Source organism: Garra rufa, chromosome 5 (assembly GCF_049309525.1).
Source record: "Garra rufa chromosome 5, GarRuf1.0, whole genome shotgun sequence".
Taxonomy (NCBI): domain Eukaryota; kingdom Metazoa; phylum Chordata; class Actinopteri; order Cypriniformes; family Cyprinidae; genus Garra; species Garra rufa.
Genome location: NC_133365.1, coordinates 27183654 through 27204897, shown reverse-complemented (window position 1 = coordinate 27204897; position 21244 = coordinate 27183654). Strand labels below are relative to the sequence as shown.

Genomic DNA, 21244 nt, shown 5'->3' with positions numbered 1-21244 from the left:
TGTGGAACAGGTCAGGTTTACATGAGGGTGAGTAGCCTGGCTGAATTTTCTGTTTCTGATTTCTCTTGTTCACATATTTGTGTTGTTTGCTCTGTAAAGTGACCTTGAGTTTAAGAAAGAGCTGTATAAATAATTTAAAATTGTTGGCTAGTCCTCACAATGTACTGAAGCAAAACTTAACACACGTTATCTATCTTTGTAGGGACTTCTAATGTTGTTATACAGTACTCTCACAGTTTATTCGCTATAGTTTAGAAAATGGTAATAAAATATAAGAACCCAGGGTTAAACTGTGTCAGAACAAATTCATCTTGATAATGTCAGATAACTTTGAAAGAAAGGTATGTAATGGATTACAATCAACCAAAAATTTAGACCGTTAGTATGACAATATGTACACAACTATCAATACTTTGTTGACCAGTTACCAAGCAATGCTTAATTTTGTTCAGTCTGTGGTGTAAAAAGGTCACATTAGCAATTAAAGAAAAAACAAGCAAAACATGGTCAGGTCAAAGTGTCTGAATCATTTTTGGTCCCATGTATGAAGAATGTTTGAGTATAATATGTTACAGTTTACTTTATTTTGCTATCCTCACTTACATGACCTATAGTGCCCTGCACCCACTAGTAAGAAATATCAAAAATTACATCTGGTGTCTGAATAATTTTTGGTTTGATTGTATATTTTTTATCTACTAACCCAAACCTACCCCTCATAGAAAATGTTTTTGTACTTTTACATTTGTAGATAAACATCATTTAGTATTTTAATGTTTTTCCGTCATAAATGTAAAGTTTTATTATCCTTATAGACATTTGGTGCCCACAGTGGAGGATAAATCTGTACACACACACACACACACACACACACGCACAAAGAAAAAGCATCTGAAGTGAATGAATACATTTATTAAAATGGAGAACAGATGGAGGAAAAAATAATTGACTGCTCAATAGTTACAAACAACTGTGATATGTCATCTACAGTCATTAATCCAAAAATACATGTTGTACATTTAGAAAAAACAAGTCGCTTATAAACCTTAGCCAGGGTAGCACCATATTTAATTTTTGAGAGGAATAAAAACGAAGCTGTGAGGAATGTAAGTACAGTGTTGATTGTACTGTTGTTTAACAAGTGATTTGTTCAGCTGACAAAACAGCCACAAGTGTAGACAAAAACTCCATAAAACTGTTTTAAAAGTGAGTTAGTTTTAGCGTTCACACTCACAGCATCATTTTCATCTGAAGAAAATTCAATTTGGCATCTACCCCAGATGAGATCTATACTAGACATCCAAAAGTACATTGTGAAAACACATAGTGTTAACCGAGATTTATTTAAGTATTAGTAAGTCATTTCAGTATGCTTTCTAAATAAAAGCAATCGTATGTCCATGAAAAGTATAAAAATGTGCAAAAGCAGATATGTTAATATGTCTGAACAGGTTTTGAGATTTAAAAAGATTAAAAAAAGCATAATTATCTGTTCATAAAGGTGATTGCTTGACGTGATTGGAATGTTACAGTATAATAACGATCGTGTCTCCAGTGGTCAAACCCTCAAACAATCTCTTCAAGTGCAGGCGAAGTCACCTATAACATTCTACGTCGTTATAACACAGGCAGATTAGTGATCGTTTACAAAGTGGGACACTGACAAAATTAGCATTGCTTATCTGGCCTCCAGTGTGCTCGCTGCTTGTGTCAACACCCCCTCCAAAAAAACGAAAGTGGAATCTTCTGGGCCGCTGACATTATTACATAACAATAATTTCTCCTGGTTGTCATGGAGATTGGGGGGGTGATAAATGTTGAGCTGAGACTCCCCTTGAATATCTCACCATGTTTGAAGCCCCACCTGATCCCTGCTCCATAACACTCCCCCTCTACCTGTTTCAAAAAAACATTACATAATTTTTCTGACCAAGTACGCCTGCACATATCCCCCCCACCACAGTTATCCCTTTTTTTTACGGTTTGTCTATTTTTTCCTGTTTCTTTTCGATCTCTTCCTCTTTCTTTCGTTCTAGCTCTCTCTCAGCAGCCAAGACCAAGTCAGCTCTTTATACCCGTCACCATAACAACCACAAATGTTCTGACAGATTTGCTGCCACTGCATTGAGAGGTGTAGTGCACACAAGAAAGAAATAAAGAGAGAGGGAAAAGAAGGTAAAGCAGCGCCATCCACCCACACACATTCACAACAATAAATGTACGTTCTGTTCCTCGGTCATCAAAAATACTCTCTCTCTCTTTCGCCTTATTCGCTCGTTTCCTCGTTCGATATGCAGCACTTTACAGCCTCGGCCATTTTAAATACTCAGATCATGACATTCGTGGCCGTAATGGGCATTTAGGGAGAAGATTGATTTCATGTCAGTGTATCTTCATATAATTAGCAACTACACTGTGCGATTCTCCTGGTATAATTGTGTTTAACTTCTCATACAACATCATTTTGTATTTCTACACTAATTTGGGTTAGTGTTCAGAGCTAATCATCCATTTACTACTTTAGTCCAAATCAAAATGGACAAAATGTGTAGTGGTTAACCACCACAGCTTCTAGCTTAGTTAGCGGATGTGTGATATTTTCAACTCTGAAGTCTTCGGTTTCACTGGCACACTTCCAACTATTTGATACTCTTCCAGCTACGTCCAAACCTCCATAGGAACCATTCGTTCTTTGCTTTTAAGTGGCGGGAGAAGGTACTCCTCACACAGGAAGTGCAGTGGGAAGTGAACCAGGATGCCCTTGATGGCCTGTAGTTCTTCTTTGGCTTTCTCTGGGTCAGTAAGACTGAGGTTTTGAGCATTCACGTGTTCCTGCAGCTCACGCAAGTTGTGGATGGAGTCCAGTGGAAGACATCGGAAAACCTGCACAGTACAGGAAAGATGCAGTATAAACAATAGCCTGATATTACAATCAAACATTTTAAAACGAAAACAGTACGTGCACACATTGGGATCTGTGGGATTAGAGTTGCGAGTGTAAATATATGGGTAATGATAGCACAGAAGCGTATGGGAGTGGTGCTATTGTCTGAAGGCTTTACTGCAGGACTGCTGCACAACCTGCAAATTACAGTAATTGCAGGTTTTGCCATAGTTTAGTCCTGCATTCAGTGCATTTGTATCAGTTCAAATCCTGTACAGTGATTTTAAATGAAAACCTTTAGTTAAAGACATCAAGTACAGAAAATGGCATGAAGGGGGCGTGAAGAAAATCTAGAACACAAGCTCCGTCTCTCACCTTCTCATAGACGATGGCATTTGTTTGGGCGTTTTTGTTCCAAACATCGTTGAAGAAATAATCACTGATTGGATCATCAATGTTCAGATTTGGGTCAGATTTTGCTCCCAGAAGTATGCTGAGGAAAAAAAGAATAATTAGGAAAATTTAGACAGGTACAGTATTTAGAGAAGTGGTTCTCAGCATTTCTGACTCTTTATTGTCCAAGACAATATTTAAAGCTTTTTCAGACCAGTTCATTTGCTTGGTTAAACTGTTACTATAGCTGGGGTTTCCATCCAAAGTTGCGAATTTAACTTATACGCAAAATTGGAATATCCCATAAAACATTTGAGAATAAACATCCATCTCACGAGTCAAAAACCGGGTTTCCATCCAAAGTTGAGAATTTAACTTATGAGCAAAATTGGAATATTGCATTAAAACATTTGTAAATAAACATGTTTCCATCTATTAGTCAAAAGCCGAGTTTCCATCCAAAGTTTAGACTTTAACTTATGCACAAAACTGGAAAATTGTATAAACCATTTTAGAATAAACAGGTTTCCATCTAATGCGTCAAAAGCCGGGTTTTCCATCCAAAGTTGCGAATATAACTTACGCGTAAAACTGGAAAATTGCATAAACCATTTGAGAATAAACATGCTCCCAATTAACAAGTCAATAAACATGTTTCTATCTAACGAGTCAAAAGCCAGGTTTCCTTCCAAAGTTGTGAATTTAACTTCAGCGCAAAATTGGAATATTCTAACAAAACATTTGCAAATAAGTCAGAGAACTAAATCGTCCCTTCCTGATAAACTGGCACTAAATATCACTAAGAATGGAAAAGCCACTGAATATAATAACTTTCATATACTAAATTACGAAACGTGGTCACTGCTTTTGGAGGCAGATGCCACCTGTTTGGGAACACATTCATGTAAAACAGCTCTGGGAGGCAATTATACAAAAAATGTTGACAACAGACTCAGTCCCATCGTATAGTATTTGCATTTGCATTGCCCTTAAAATTGAGCAAACTGAAATTGCAAAATTGAAAATACACCTAATGGAAACATCAATTTTACAAAAACTCCCATATATCGCAAAAAAAAGTTTTTATGCTTGCTTGAGGTGGTTTTTCAGGCAATCCGAAAAGGGAATATTTCGCAAAACTGCAATGGAAATGGCTTTTTTGCATTTATAGGTCACCTTGCGTACATAACTCACATGATCATTCTTTAATGTACTATAACCTAAAAAAAACACCTCATATGTGGCCACTTACACTAGCGTTGACTACACAATGCTTGAATAAGGGGCTTTCCTTGCCATTAAAGGAATTAAATGGACAACTTCTTATTTACCGTACACAATGCTTGAGCTTATTCCAGGCTCGCTGCAGCTCGTTTTAGTTTCAGAAGTGGCTCTCTGTGCTGCTTCTGTAAAGATAGTTGCCTACGTCTCCTACAATTAAAATTACTGGCTAGTGCGGTGGCTGTGACATACGTAAACCTACCAACATTCATCGCCATGACAAACATTACATTTTAGTCGCATAACATCAATTAATGGAAACGGGGTCATTTTGCAACAGTTTATAAAACATTGCAAAAATAGCGTGAGTTACGTAATCAGATTACTTCTTTTAAAGTAACTAGTAAAGTAATGCATTACTTTTCAATCAAGAAAATACATGAGTTACTTTTTCAAATAAGTAACGCCAGTTACTTTTTCCCCCATTATCCCATTTTCCCATTATGTTACTTTAGTTCCAGAATAAATGCGAACTCATCTCACTCACAAAAAAAATCAGTTTTTCCTCAAAATTCATAAAAACAGTTAAATGCAACTCAGAATATGACGCAAATCTGCAATAATTAAATATGTTAATACAAATATCACACAGATAATAATTTCTTAAAATTAAAGAATTTCTTCTCCTGCATTCTACTGTATAGACATGAATTTATTTTTCCTTCAGCCTGAGGCTTTTGGAGTGAAAGGGCTTTTGCATTTGCCAAAAATAGAGCTTTAGGGGGTAATGCAATATTGTAATGCATTACTTTTAAAAGTAACTTTCCCCAACACTATCCAAAACAGCATTCTCACCAAAAGGTTGCACAATCTTTCTCCATTATCTTATCATATCGAGATCTAATTTAATAATATTTTACTTCATACATCAGAACCAAGACAACATAAAAACAGAAGTATCAAAAATGTGTTAAACTTATTTAAACTGATACAATGCATCCTCAGGGGGTGCACTTTCGGTAGAAAGTCTCATAAAGCCAAAAAAATGTGAGCTGTAAAAAACTATTACACGCAGAGATTAGAGTAGAATAATTCAATCAAATCACAGGACCCAGAACCGGACATTAACATGATCATTTGAGGTCACATCCCAAGGCCAGCAGTGAAAGGTGCTGCAGACGCACGCATCATTAGAAGCATCTCACTGTTTCCCTTGGCAACCAAGAGATGTTCTGGTAGCTGGCAGTATGGAACGCAGCGTGCCAACACAAACTGCCTTGCTCACACACACGCGCACACCTCTCTCTTTCACTCACACACTCCTACACAGACAGGGGAGAAGTTGGACAAAATGGGAAGGTGCAGGTGCTTCACTGCACAAACACAGATCTATCATAGCTACAAAACCATTCTCATGATATACAGATAGATTAAAGCTATGTTAACGGCATTCTGTGGAGAGAAATGCAAAAAGAGCCAAAGTGACTGGCTACTGACTATTAAAGACATATTTCTTTATAGCATTCATGTTCAATCAACTGTGCTTGCACTTTATAGAATATCATAACAAATTAAATGCTTTATGTTGTCACAGGCATTCATCTTCTGGATATTTGTGATTCACATACAGTCAAACCAAAATTTATTCAGACACCTTCAACATTTCTCACATTATCACAGTTTATTCACTATAGTTCAGAAAATGGTAATGAAATATGATAAGAAATCAGAGTTAAACTGTGTCAGAACAAATTCATCTTGATAATGTCAGATAACTTTGATAGAAAGGTATGTCATGGATTACAATCAACCAACAATTCAGACAACTGTTAGTATGACAATATTTACACAACTATCAATACTTTGTTGACCAATTACCAAGCAATGATTAATTTGTAAAAAGGTCGCATTAGCAATTAAAGAAAAAACACTTAAGCAAAACATGGTCATGTCAAAGTATTTGAATAATTTTTGGTCCAAAATTTGTATAAATTTTACTGGTAGTCCACTGTATAAAGAATATGTCACAGTTTACTTTATTTTGCTATACTCACTTACATAAATTAACTATAGTGTCCTGCACCCACTATTAAAAAAACATAAAAATTTATATCGGGTGTCTGAATTTTGGGTTTAACTGTAAGTAAATTCTGAGTTTGTGATTTGTCTTGAACGATTTATTAAATGAACTAGCTAATAAGAGTCATTTGTTGTGATTTAAACTAAACTACCATTCATATTAAAAAATATATTGATAATGCTCAATAGAATGATGTGTTTTCTTGCCATTATTTTTGGTACACAGCCTTGTTATCTCATCACATTGGATTCAGACTGAAAACTCATGCCGTGGCGCTGTGGAGTCAGTGCTGGAAATGCTGGACGATCCAGCTTTCTGAGCCTCCATCCAAAGCATGTCCAAAGAAATTTTCATTCACTGTGAAAATTTCCATGACTTTTCCAGGCTTATTTTAAAATCCCCTTATATTTCCAAGTTTTCCATGATCATAGAAAGTTTGATCTGAGTTTTCTAAGTGTGTGTGATTAACACTTTGTTTTAGGTGGTGGTTATGAGTCTAATGACTTTTTCACAAAAAGCTATACACAATTATACACACCTGAAGCACTCCTTTCGTAGGGCGAGTGCTAGTGGTCCAGCCTGGTACTCCTCTCCGTTCATGACTGAGGGAACTCTTTCCTCATCCTCCACCAGCACTGCCAGCTCACTGTCTCGACTGCCCAGCATGCTCCTGTCATTGATGTTGGCTGACCCTGATAACAACAGGAGAGGAAGGACATTATGAAGATTTTTTGATTTGAAGGACATTCCAATATTCACCGGCAGGTGGCTTTTGCAGTTTGTCTTCATTATGCAAATAGTAAGTATCTTGGGTAAGTGATTGCCAAATTTTAATCCAGGGTAACAATACCCACTTTGGGTACAGTATTTCTATTTGATCATATATACAGTAAAACAACAATATATGAAATATTATCATGATTTAATTTTAAGTTTTGTATTTAGAATGCGTTTTAGAATGCGATTTATTCCTGTGATTGGAAAGCTGAATTTTGAGCAGCCATTACGCCAGTCTTCAGAGTCACATGATCCTTTAGAAGATGGTGAAGAAACACTTATTATTATTATTATTATAAATGTTGAAAACAGTTGTGCTGCTTAATACTATTCAGTGATGAGTAGAAATAAAAAAAAAGAGCATTTATTTGAAATAGAAATCTTTTGTAACATTATTAATGTCTTTACTGTCACTTCAGATCAATTTAATGTATCCTTTCTAAAATATAAATTTACACTGCAGTTGAAATGTTTGGGATCAGTAAGATTTTTCATGTTTTTTTAATGAAGTCTCTTGCTCATCAAGGCTGCATTTACTTGATCAAAAATACAGAAAAAACTAATATTGTAAAATATTATTACAGTTTAAAATAATGATTTTCTATTTGAATATATTTAAAATATGATTTATTTCTGTGATGCAAAGCTGAATTTTCATCAGCCATTACTCCAGTCTTCAGTGTCATCATTCTAATATGCAGATTTATTACTTTTATTATCAATGTTGGACACACTTGTGCTGCTTAATATTTTTTTGGAACCTGTTATTTATTTTTTCAGGATTCTTGTATTAATAAAAGTAAAAAACAAAAAACAGCATTTATTCAAAATAGAAATCTTTTTAACAATAGTTTTTGCTATCACTTTTTAGCAATTTAACACATCCTTGGTAAATAAAAGTATTAATTTCTTTCTAAAAATAAAGAATACAAATACTGACCACAAACTTTTAAATGGTAGTTAATATTGTAACAAAATATTTCTTTTTAACTTTATATTTACTAAAGAATACTGAAAAAAAAATTCACAGGTTCCAAAATAATACTAAGAAGCAAAACTTTTTTTCAACATTAATGATAAATCAGCATATTAGAATGATTTCTGAAGGATCATGTGACACTGAAGACTGAAGTAATGATGCTAAAGACTTCAGCTTTGCATCACAGGAATAAATTACATTTTAAAATATATTCACATTGAAATAATAATACTCAATATTAGTATTTTTTCTGGATTTTTGATCAAATAAATGCAGCCTTGATGAGCGTAAGAATCTTTAATGTTTAAAAAAAAAAAAAACATTTAAAATCTTACTGATCCCAAACTTTTAAACGACAGTGTATTTTAAAAAAATCTTACTGATAACTATCGATTGATAATGTACATAAAAATGTCCAAAAAAGGTTGTAAACTGGGTCTAGCTGTGTTAATCTAAAGGCAAACGTCTCACCTATGATGTAGCAACGGTCGTCAGCGATGAGGGCTTTGCTATGGACGTAGATGAGCTCTGTAACAGGACACTGGCCAAGCTCAGAGTGTGTGCGCAGACCGCACAGAGAAATATACTGTGTCCATTCGTCCTGCACTGATGGGGAGATAAGACGGTCATTAAAACAATAAATGGCACACCCATCTGTGTGATTGGTTAATGGGTAGAATGTTATAATGCATGGCTGAAAAAACTAACAACAGCTAAACTAAATCATTTACAGCCAGTTATAAGACAGAAGTGAAAATGACTGATGGAGAATGAGGCAGGATCCAAAAAAAAAAATAAAAAAATGCACTAGAGTGCACTACAGACAGCTAAATATGTTTCTGTCAGATACTTACTTTGCTCCTTTAATCTTGAGAGAATGGAGTGTTCTCCTCGATTAATCGTCCTACACACAGAAAAGTTCTGTTACCAAAACATAAACAAGTATTTTGGGTTGTGACAGTGTGTGTATTAATGCTTTAGATGTTTAGCTGCGCTGGTGTGTGTGTACCTGTAGGTAAAGTGCAGTATTGCCTGAATGGCATTTCCTCCTCCCTGACTGATGTCACCCTCAAAGCCGGGCAGTAGGGGAATCACGACAAACACTCTGTACTTCTTCCCCTCACTACAACAATTCAAATAAAGCTTACATTTAATGCTGGGAAACACTTTTTACTTATTATTTTCAAAGAGGTAACGCACCTGTGAGCCCGTAGGATCCGTTTGACAATTGCATCTCCAATGGTGTTGAGAACATATTTCTGATCTGAGCAACTGATGAAGAACTGATTCTGAAAAAGAGAAGGAACACAGAAAGGTTTGTTTGATTTGTCTCACTTATTTGTGAACTATAAAACAGACTGCTGCAAGATCTAGTTTGATTTTGTCCATTATTCACACTATTTCCAGTAGATTTACTTAATTTAATTTCTTTGTAGCCAAAGACCAAGAGCAGTATTTTATATGAATAAAATTCATATTGTTTTGATTATTCATCCTATAAAATTTATATTTTATTTCCTATGAAAACAAATGAAAAGACTTTTCATTTTTTAGTAAACAATCGCTTTACAATAAGGTGTCATTTATTAACATTACTTAATGTATTAACATGAGCGAACAATAAACAATATTTATTACACTATTTATTAATCTAATTGTTTGTTCATGTTAGTTCACAGTGCATTAACTAATGTTAACAAACATAACTTCTGATTTTAATAATGCATTAGTAAATGCTGTAATTAACATTAATATTAATAAATGCTGTAGTATTGTTCATAGTTAATGTTAACTAATGTAGTTAACTAATGTTAAATAATGAACTTTATTGTAAAGTGTTACCAAAATATATTATACTGTATATAACCTCTTAAATTTAGAATAACCTCAATAAATTACTTCCATAATTTAACATATTTGTAGACTTATATACATATAACAAGGGTTATAAGGTTACATTTTTTGAAATTGAGATTTATACATCAAATGAATTCCATACATCACATTTGATTGATGTATGCTTTGTTGGGATAGGACAATATTTGCAACTACTTGAAAATCAGGAATCTGAGGGTGCAACAAAAATCGTATTTAAAGTTATCCAAATTAAGTTCTTAGCAATGCATATTACTAATCAAAAAGTCTAATAAGTTTTAATACGTTTACGGTAGAAAATTTACAAATAACTGCACTTAGAACATTGTTATAAAAAAATATAAATAGATATCTGTCTAGATATTTGTAGTTACCAATAACACTGCAGTACTGTTAACCCTGTTTAAAGTATTTTATTATCCTTAAATTTCATCTGGACAATATCAGTGTTTGTTGCCGAATGTAAAGTAGTTAAATTCTTAAACGTAAAGGTTTCAGCATTCAGTGTTATCATTTTTATTATAGTTTCTGTAGGGACAAACATGTCCTCTGGATGTAGTATAAGCATATCTGTGTTGCATTCTTCTTAGTTTAGCTGACTCGCATTAGGACCCTGTTTCTGAGCGTGAGGCAAGAGCAGAGGCTATTGTGTGTTGCCAGCTGAATGCAGTAGAATCACATGATCCTAGTGGGAGAGAACACTGCAAACAACTCCACAACACTGAGACTTTGTGTGTGAACAGAGCACAGTGTCTGTTCAGCTGTATGTGTGTGTGTGTGTGTGTGTGTGTGTGTGTATGCGTGAAGTCTTATGAGTCAGAAGCAAATGCTTTTGGTAAGGTCACAGAGTGAGTGTTACCTCTAGATAAATGTAATGCTGGCTGTTCTCAATAACATGTATATAGGCATTGAGAATAGACTGTTCACATGTGCCAGCAGACCAGCGATCCACAGAACGAAGAACCTGACAGAAAAAAAGGAGGGAAGAATGAAAGAAAACAATATGTAAATAAATAAATAATGTGAGAGAAGAAAATCATTTAAAGGGGACCTTTTATGCAAAAATCACTTTTATAAGGCCTTTGTTACATTTGTGTGGCCGCAGTGTGTGAAAATAACCAGTCTATAATGGTACAAATCTACCCACTCATTTTTTATAATCCCAATAAATCATAAACAGTCTTTCTTAACACACAATTCCAGATTTCTCCCTACGTACATGTCTTCGTAGGAAAAAAGTCTTGCCTACTTGTTACGATCTCTGCCCTTTTAGCATAGACTTAGCCCTGAGTGAAAAGCAGAAGTCTGCCATTACAGTTTTCTTGCTGTAGCTGCTGGAGATACTCAATATCAGAGCCAACGAGGCATTAAATGTGTTGTGTTTTGGAATGTACCAACGAACATAGGAGTCTTCATAGACTCCCTCCATCTGAGCTGCTGAGGACACTGTGGTTAAATTGAATTTTCGAAGGATATGTCCTGAAAAAATTGGACATAATATTCCCCAATATGTTTAGGAATTAATATCAACGCTTTGTGCGCAAACAGAGGCTCCAGACAAGGTAAGTACCAGGCGTTTGTATTCCAAATTGCCACTCCTTGGCACTCTGTAATGCTAATTTTGCTAAAGCTACCATTGTCTCTGTCTGTTTTCAATGATGCTGCCTTCACATGCTACCAAAATGATTGTAAATAGGAATACAGTAGTTAAAAATTGCATGTGAAAGCAATGTGAAGTAGACCGCTTGGATTTGTTGAGCTCATAATCACAAGTGGCACTTAAATATACAGTTTTGCGAAAGCACCATGAGACTCCTATGTTGTTATTTTATCACACCAAGCTCCCTGTCTGAGTAATTCATAAACGCTCATTTATTATGCACAGTACAATCAGATGACTGAGTTTTAAACTGATTCTGGTTCGAAAACATATAAGGCTGAAAACCGCTACTGAGAGTTCTGACATTTTCAGTGCGCGAGATTGTCCTGTTTTGTTTTTGCTGACTCTTGAAGCTCCGCCCTCTTCTGAAAAGCGGCCGAGAGCACCAGCTCATTTGCATTTAAAGGGACAAACACAAAAACAACGCGTTTTGGCTTGTACCCTAAAAGTGGCAATTTTAACAAGCTATAAAAATGATCTGTTGGGTATTTTGAGCTACAACTTTACATACACACTCAGGGGACATCAGATCCTTATTTTATATCTTGTAAAAAGGGGCAAAATAGGTCACCTAGTAAAAGAAAATTAAATTGCATTAACACATGTACCTGTACAGAGGCCTTTGTGGCACCAGGGATGGTGAATGGCAGCTTATCTGCAGTGTAGTAGGATTTCGGCAGTAGGTACGGGTAAAATTCATCCTTGTACTTGTTCTTAAAGATCTTAAAAGACAAATAAGAATACAATATAAGGTAACAACTGAAGATTCTGAAGGGTTTGATTCTGAGAACAAAAACAAACATTATAATTAGCCATTTGATTTCTGACCTTAGTGAAGTTCCAGCGCTGGATGAAGTGTCGTGCAAGATCTCTGGCTGCCTTCCCATGATGCACTGAACCCAGGTCTCGCCAGGGGATGCGCGGCACCTGAGTTCTATCAACATTGTCTAAGAAGAAAAAAAACAGAAGCTACACTACTAGCTAAACTCATATTCAATATTCCCTCATCTTTGTTCTTTTTTAGCAAAACGCATTCTGTTGAGCAGGCCCTAAGCTGAGATATCAAATATATTGATGATAATAATAATATTAATTTGTAATTCAAATAAGAATCTGTTCTTTTGAACTTTTTATTCATCAAAGAATCCTAAAAAAAATCAGTTTACACAAAAAATATCATGCAGCACAAATATTTTTAACATTGATAATAATTATTTATTTCTGAAGAATCATGTAACACTGAGGACTGAAGTAATGATTATTACAGTATTACAGGAATAAATTAAATTTTTAATAAAATAGAAAACGAGTATTTTAAATTGTTACAATATTCACAATATTGCTGTTTTACTGTATGTTTGATCCAATTAATGCAGCAAAATAAAAATAAAAAAACCTTTGAACAGTAGTGTAAACAATGAAACATCTGTGATGATTAAAGTACAATGCAATTAATAATAATATATATTTTAACACAGATTAAACACAGTTTCTTTATGTACCTTTATGAACGTTTAGGGAACATTTCCCACATTTAAATACACTCAAAAGTTTTTTAACAGTAAGATTATCTGTTCTTCTGAACTTTCTATTCATCAAATAAACCTGAAAAGAATCTACTCAGCTGTTTTCAACATAATATTATTAATAAATGTTTTTTGAGCAGCAAATCAGAATATTAAAATGATTTCTGAAGGATCATGTGACTGGAGTAATTATGCTTGAAATTCAGCACTGAAATCATGAATTTATAAAAAATTTAAGTAATTATGTAAATCTGCATTTGGCTGTGTGTACCTTGAAAGGGCTGATCCAGCTGTGTCCAGTCTCTCTTGATAAAGTTGCTGTAATCTTTTCCAAGCCACAAGAGGGCATTACAGCTCAAATCCACTTCATCCTCACACTCTGACACAGGTTCTGTCAGAGGAACTGCAGAGCCATCCACAGTATTAGACTGAGACAGGAAAAGAGAGAGAAAAGGTTTAAAAGGGAAATGAAACACTGAAAGATGAAGAGTAAGCGATTGTTTAAGTATGCCATCATATCTACTGGTTACAACTGCACCTCTTGGGCTGCCTCTCCATTATCAGCTGTTTTGGGGGGTTCCATATCACTCAGCCTATATTCGCTGTCATCCCACCTCCCAAATGCAAGATCCAACCCACCCACAAAGGCCACTGATTGGTCGATGGCCACCATTTTCTCATGATGGGCCCAGAGGAACACAACTGAGGCCACATGATCAGGGTGACGCATCACCTAGGGCAAAAGAAACACAGATTGAGTCATTCATAACATGGCCTGGAAAAAAGCAGTAAGACTGCTTTTATGATGTTGATGAATGACAAAAGTGGGAGGGATGAGATGACAAACAGCAGTACATCAAACCTTAATATTGGGGTGCAGGTTCATCAGTGTTCTCTTGCTGTAGCCACTGCTAATACCCAGAGCCAGTTCCACCTCCTTATACAACAATACACACACCTTCACACCCTGTTCCTAAAAACCACACACATACACACTGGGTTATGTTAAAGTTCATGGCCATCAATATAACTATAACTATAAATAATTGTCTATAACAATAACTTGTCTGATAGATGGAGTGCTTTTTTTAAGACAGAGAAGAGTGGGAAAAATTAATTAATGAATAAAAGATTAATGTAATGTAAGGGTTTTCCCCATACTGCTTTGCGTTTGAGAATCTTGTCCAAGCGCCAGTATGTTCCTGTAGCTGGACGTTTGAGGAAAACCTCTGGACTGAGCCTGCAGAAAAAGAAACCCAAAAATCTTTGCAACATTTTCACTCACACATATATTCTCAACACATTAAATATATAACACCATATAGAACAATGGCAACAAAGTATTGTACAACTAAACAATCTCAGATATTGCGCACAGGTATGCGTCGTGGTACTGTTGTGAACGCAAGAAAACTGACACTGAATCAAAGAAATTGTTGAATAAAGTCATTATTTATATTTTCTTTGCACACAAAAAGTATTCTCATAGCTTCATAAAATTAAGGCTGAACTACTCATGTCACATGCATAGGGCCCTATGATTTCTGTGATGCAGAAACCGTGGACGGATTTGTGGAATCCAGTCATAAAAATGAAATTTACTGTATAACGTCACGGAATTTGCCACATTTTGGACAAATAAATCAAAAATAGGTCACTAGTGACTGTAAATATTAAGCAACAAAAATACTATTTAAATATGAATCCTGTACATTGTGAATGTCTCTTTGTGAATGTATGGCACAGATGCACAGTTTCGTTCACTACACACACATACTGAAATGTGTGTGACGCTGGCTGTCTCTAGAACTGCTCTGAGAATGACTTCATTACCATTTTACCACTTCTTTTGAGAAAAAGAAATTTCATATACAAACAGAAATTTAAAAGAAAATTAAAGGTCTTCACAGTAACTTGTCAAAATAACATTTTGGTTTAACTTGAAGAAAGTTTGACAGAAAAAAATTACTTAATGTAATGATAGTACTACTAATAATAAACATTTTATTAAAAGGGTTACTCTACCCCAAAATGAACATTTTGTGATTAATCACTTACCACCATGTCATTCCAAACCTGTAAAAGCTCCATTCATCTTCAAAACACAAATTAGGATATTTTTGATGCATTCTACGAGAATACCTTTTTGTATGCAAAAATAACAAAATAAAATAATAAAATAAAATAATTTATTCAACAATTCGTCTTCTCCGCATCACCCTAGCACTATTTTGTAGAGTATCCACTGAACACAGACAGCAAATGGTGTTCTGTGTCAGACGCGCCACACAGATATGTTGTTTTCCATTTACATCAAAGTCTAAATAAACATACAAAGTGTAAATAAACATACAAGAAAATGTAACTATGTGGCACAGCTGACACAAAACAGCATACAATTTCAGTGGTTTGCGTTGAGTGGATACTCTCCAAAATGGCACAAGGGTGATGCGGAGGAGACAAATTGTTGAATAAAGTCATTATTTTGGTTTTCTTTGCATATAATAAGTATTCTCATAGCTTTGTAAAATTACGGTTGAACCCCTTATGTCACATGGATTATTTTACCGATCTCCTTGCTATGTTTCTGGACACTGATCTTGTCAATTACATTGCTATCTATGGGAGGGTCAGAGAGCTATCAGAATGCATCAAAAATATCTTAATTTGTGTTCCGAAGATGAACAAAGCTTTTACAGGTTTGGGACGACATGGGGGTAAGTAATTAATGACAAAATTTTCATTTTGGGGTGGAGTAACCCTTTAAAAGATTATTTTTAAAGGAATGTTTACCAGAGGAAAATATTTACTTGAATTTATTTACCAGAAAAATGTAAAAACACAATATTTCCGAAAAATAAAATAAATAACAATAAATTATTTTTTTTTATAAGATGTGAAGTAAAGATGATTTTGATTATTAAATGTAATGAACCCATTAAAATGGAATCCAGAAATTAATGGAAAACACAGAATTTGGTAAAAATAAAACTGAATTTGAGGAAGGGGAAAAAAGTATTTCATAGGGCCTTAAAATGTACTTTTTGTTAAATGTTAAATGAAGTTTTAATAAATATATTATATAAAAAAAAAACGTAATCCAGGAAAATTAAAATGGAAAAAAACGGAATTTGCAAAAAAAAAATGTAACTGAATTCGGGAAAAAATAAAACAGATCAAAACTCTTCAAAGTTCAAAAGAACAGCACTTATTTAAAATGGAAATCTTCAGTAACATTAAAAAAAATCTTTAGTGTCACTTTGATCAATTTACTGTCCTTGCTGAATAAAAATTTTGTGACCCCAAACTTTTGAATGGAAGTGTACAGTACTGTATATAGCATCCGAAAAGCAGTATGTCACAGTAGTGAGCAGTATTTCAAGAGTGTATAATAAGGAAGTAGGCAAAAATACCCAGATGACTTGTGTTTCGAAGGATATGTTACTACTCTCATGAGACCACAAGGGGAACAGAGATGCAGATAACATTGTGTGTCAATGCCAACATGGTGGAAGCAGTAAGTCTGGACTGTATACAGTATGTGATCACAAATGGAGCTGATGACCCATTCAGGCCATGTACTGCACATGTGTGTGTGTGGTAGTATACTGACCACCAATCAGTGATGAAGATCTCCTCCTTGGCCTGTTCCAGTGCATCAGCCAGGTCTGAGAAATAGCCATTCCCGTTAACATACCTGTCAATCAACCAGTGAGCCATTTACTCAACACCCATTTCATTACACAAACTAGTCAATCAATCAATTTTCCTTGATCAAAAGTTCATCTGAGCTAAATGCACGAACCACTTTGTAAGGGTATCCGGTCTGGGTGGGGTGAAGCCTTCAAAGCGATGCATCTGAAGGAAATGACTGTGCTCAGCGAGACTCCGAATCTCATGACTCCACCACTGGGCCTGCCTGTAGCTACTGCATTTAATCACCAGCTTCCTACAAAACGCACACATAACAGATGTTGCTGCACATGTGTCTGTAAAACTGTCTGTCAGATTGGTGTAAGCAGTAGAAAGACTTCTTATACTGGTCCTCAGACTCCACTTTTTACCTGCTGAAGTTCTCGATGCAGACGCCATGCTTGGTATCAGTGTAAACACGTCCAACCAACACCTTCAGCTCAGGGTCAAACAGCAGAACAAATGACACAATGCCAGGATCTCTGCTCATACACAGCAATTATAGAAAACAACAACAACAACAGAAAATCGATTAGAAAAATGAGTCACCAGAATGTAACATTAAATATTAATCCCCATTAAATATGAGCATGGTAATAAACCATAAAAGCTTGAGGCTATTCAGAACAGAATCCAGCAACATTTTATGCATCAAATTAAAAACAAACAAATGATTTAGTCAGGTTCACATTGATAATACACAACCACTTCTACCACTACCAATGAATTAAAAAAAAAAAAAAAAACATTAGTTTTGGTGTAAATTAGTGGTAAAGAATTAAAGGAAAATAAATAAGGTTATATATGGTTAAGAGAAGGTTATAAAAGGAAGGTTACATATGAAAGTTACAGTATCTATGTCGAATATGTAGATAAACAACATATAATGACGAGGTCCACACCCAGATAAGGCTGGTCAACCACTGAGACAACACCTCTGATTGTTCTTTATGAAGAAACTTTAATATGTAAACAAGCAGGACTCAAATGTCCATCACTAAACATTGGGAAGCCTCTCGGGTTGTCAGTCTCAGGCCAATTGTTGTATAATTTATAATCTGCTGCCTTTGTTTTTTTGTCAAATATATGCCAATAACTCACTTACGTATTTACCCTCAGGGCTTTTTAATAGTGCAGAATGAAGGGCTGGGCAAAGTTTCACCAGTGTTTTCTAGGAAACAATTCTGTTTTCTAGAACTGGTTAGCCTGTTTGGCTTACATGCATAATACATGGTTACTGCAACTAATGTAAAACTGGCTTAAGCTTAAAAAGGAAGAAGGAAAACGGTGACTCATGTCATTTCCTGAAATATTTGTAAATCCTGTTAAAACAATGACATAGGCATTTAGCTGTGTGCAGCTGAGTAGTTGAATGTGACACTCCTGACCTGTGCAAATTTATTTTAAATTGAATTAGATAAACAATTCCATCTGCACTTAGTGATAGTCCTCTAAACACCTAGAGTCTGTTCTGATTGATGACACAATACAGATGACCTCTATACCCATATAGTAGAGAGGAACTTGTTTGACACACCTATAGTCTAAACACTAACTCTTGCATTATCTTCAACCTTTTAATGACATTCTGTGATTTTGATGCTGGAAGTAAACTGCAGGCTAAGAGGGATCAATATTTGGTTTGAGTGACAATCCTGTACACCCTACATTGTACAATTTTACACAATCCTGCATAAAAGAGGGATGCTAGATGTATCTTTTCTCTGCTGGATTTAGCAATCAACAAACATTTATATTTTCTAATGGTAAAATTAGTGGTTTACAGCATGGCAATAGATGGTTCCGAATTATATGACTCATGCTGATGGACAATGAATTAAAAATAGCTGGTAAAAAAAAATAAATAAATAAGAAATAGCAAAAGCAAGTGGCTGATGTGTGTTCTCATCCATTCACAGCTCTGAAAGGCATGTTGTAACATGAAACAACAGAAAAGAACAGAAAGCACTGTGAAGCAACAGATAACAGTACACATGTGGGTGTGTTTGTATTGTGGTGAAACTCACCTGGACATGTACAGGAGGAACGAATCCTTCACCACGAGCCAACGGCGAGACCAGCGGAAGCAGAACTGGTGGTGTCCGATGCAGTTGAGCCCCTGGATGCGGTGACCCCCGGACCGCTTTAGAATATAACCTTCACTGTGAAAAAACCAAACAATGTCTAGTTGCATAAGTTGCAGAATACATTTACAAACATGTTACATGTAGGATGAGCAGTTTTTGATGTAAATTAGATAGTATAATTTTAAAGCAAAAACAGACTGCTCTGACCTTAGCTTTGTGAAATTATAATACATGAAACAACTGCACAAAACAAAAACAGCAGACGGCTGAATGAAAATGCAAATTTACTCTCTGACAGCAGGTGGCGCTTATGAAACAGCAGCAATACAGCATTTTCTTGGTTACTGCTGTAAACAAAGCAGCTTAGCACTTTTAAATACTACATTATGCATTATATTCTTCCAATATTCTGTGCATCGCTAACAGTGAGCTTGATCTGCCTGCTACTGTACACTACCAATCAAAAGTTTTTGAACAGTAAGATTTTAATGTTTTTTTTTAAAGAAGTCTCTTCTGCTCACCAAGCATGCATGTATTTGATCCAAAGTACAACAAAAACAGTCAAATTCTGAAATATTTTTAATATTTCAGATGTAACCGTTTTCTGTTTGAATATATTTAAAAATTTTATTCATTCCTGTGATCAAGGATCATACAGATACTGTAAAATAAAATTCTAGGACTTTGAAGGACTTCTCAAGCACTACTTTTTTGATTTTTAAGGACTTCAATCAGAGATTTCACTTATGGTTTTATGTTTTCTACTGTTTAAGTTTTGTACTTTAAAAAAAAAAAAGACTAGCGAAACCGTTTCAAAGTCCCAATTTGAATCAAATGCTTCATGATCTATGCTCCGAAGTCCCCATCTGAATAATAATTTGCAAAACATCATTTTAGATCTATTACTGGCTTAGTGTGATAGTTTTGACATTAACTGAAATAGGCAAAAATAAAAAGATTTTTTTTTTTTATTTGCGTGAATTTTGCATGAAATGATATGTGCTTAAAAAGATTAGCGAAACCGTTTCAAAGTCCCAATTTGAATCAAATGCTTCATGATCTATGCTCCGAAGTCCCCATCTGAATAATAATTTGCAAAACATCATTTTAGATCCGTGAATCATTCAATTTGCGGAATTATTCAAGAACTCACTGTGAAGTTCTGATTTAAATCAGTTGATTCGCGATATGCAAAGTTCCAATCTAAGTCACATAATTCGTGAACCCGCTCCAAAGTCCCAGTCTAACTCAAATGATCCACGATCCACATTCTGAAGTCACCAATCTGAATAATGATTTGTGAACCATAATTTTAGATTTAGATTTGTGGATCATGAATCGTTCAATTCGCAGAATGATTGGTTGGTTCCGATCTAAGTCAAGTGATTTGTAAACCCGCACCGAAGTCCTGATCTAAATAAAATTATTCACGATACGCAAAGTCCCGATCTGAATCAAATGATTCAGTCATGTTTACACTACACTTTTAGTACTATTACTGGCTTAGTGTGATAGTTTTGACATTAACTGAAATAGGCAAAAATAAAAAGATGTTTTTTTTTTATTTGCGTGAATTTTGCATGAAATGATATGTGCTTATTAAAAAATTAAACAATTATTTTATAGATACACTTTTTAAGTACCTCTTCAAAAAAATAGCTATTTTCGAAGGTTTTCCAGGCCTTAAAATTTCCATAAGTCAAATTCAAGTACTTCAAGTACTTTAAAAGCACATTGTACGAACCCTGTGTGATTTCAAAGCTGCATTTTTAGCATCATTACTCCAGTCACGATTCTTCAGAAATCATTCTAATATTCTGATTTGCTGCTCAAAAACAGTTATTATGTTAAAAACAGCTAGACAGTAGAATTTTATTCAGGTTTCTTTAAATAAATAGAAAGTTCAGAAGAACAGCATTTATCTGAAGAAGTAGAAATGAACATTATAAATGTCTTTAATTCAATTTAAAGCATCTTTGCTGATTAAAAGTATACATTTCTATAATTTCCTTTTCTAAAAAAAATATATATATATATATATATATATATATATATATATATATATATAT

At 34.8% G+C, this 21244-nt stretch overlaps 1 protein-coding gene across 1 annotated transcript; it reads right to left on the bottom strand.

Annotated features, from left to right (window-relative positions):
* Positions 1-892: 892 nt before the first annotated feature.
* On the bottom strand, positions 893-19872 carry pld2 (phospholipase D2). Its single transcript, XM_073840515.1, has 18 exons — positions 19116-19872; positions 17460-17570; positions 17201-17344; positions 17009-17092; positions 14557-14635; positions 14258-14368; positions 13934-14128; positions 13667-13823; positions 12698-12816; positions 12478-12591; positions 11069-11173; positions 9535-9623; positions 9344-9457; positions 9189-9238; positions 8806-8940; positions 7117-7270; positions 3260-3377; positions 893-2883 (listed from the first exon to the last, which is right to left on the bottom strand). The coding sequence occupies exons 1-18, from the start codon at positions 19280-19282 to the stop codon at positions 2659-2661; spliced, it is 2271 nt and encodes a 756-aa protein (XP_073696616.1). The 5' UTR covers positions 19283-19872; the 3' UTR covers positions 893-2658.
* Positions 19873-21244: the final 1372 nt, after the last annotated feature.

Coding starts and splice junctions, on each gene's coding strand:
- pld2 (XM_073840515.1), bottom strand. CDS start 19,282: ATGCAACTAGACATTGTTTGGTTTTTTCACAGTGAAGGTTATATTCTA. Junction 12,817..13,666: donor GCTGGATCAGCCCTTTCAAG/GTACACACAGCC, acceptor TTTTCTTCTTAG/ACAATGTTGATAGAACTCAG. Junction 8,941..9,188: donor CTCAAGATTAAAGGAGCAAA/GTAAGTATCTGA, acceptor TCTCCCCATCAG/TGCAGGACGAATGGACACAG.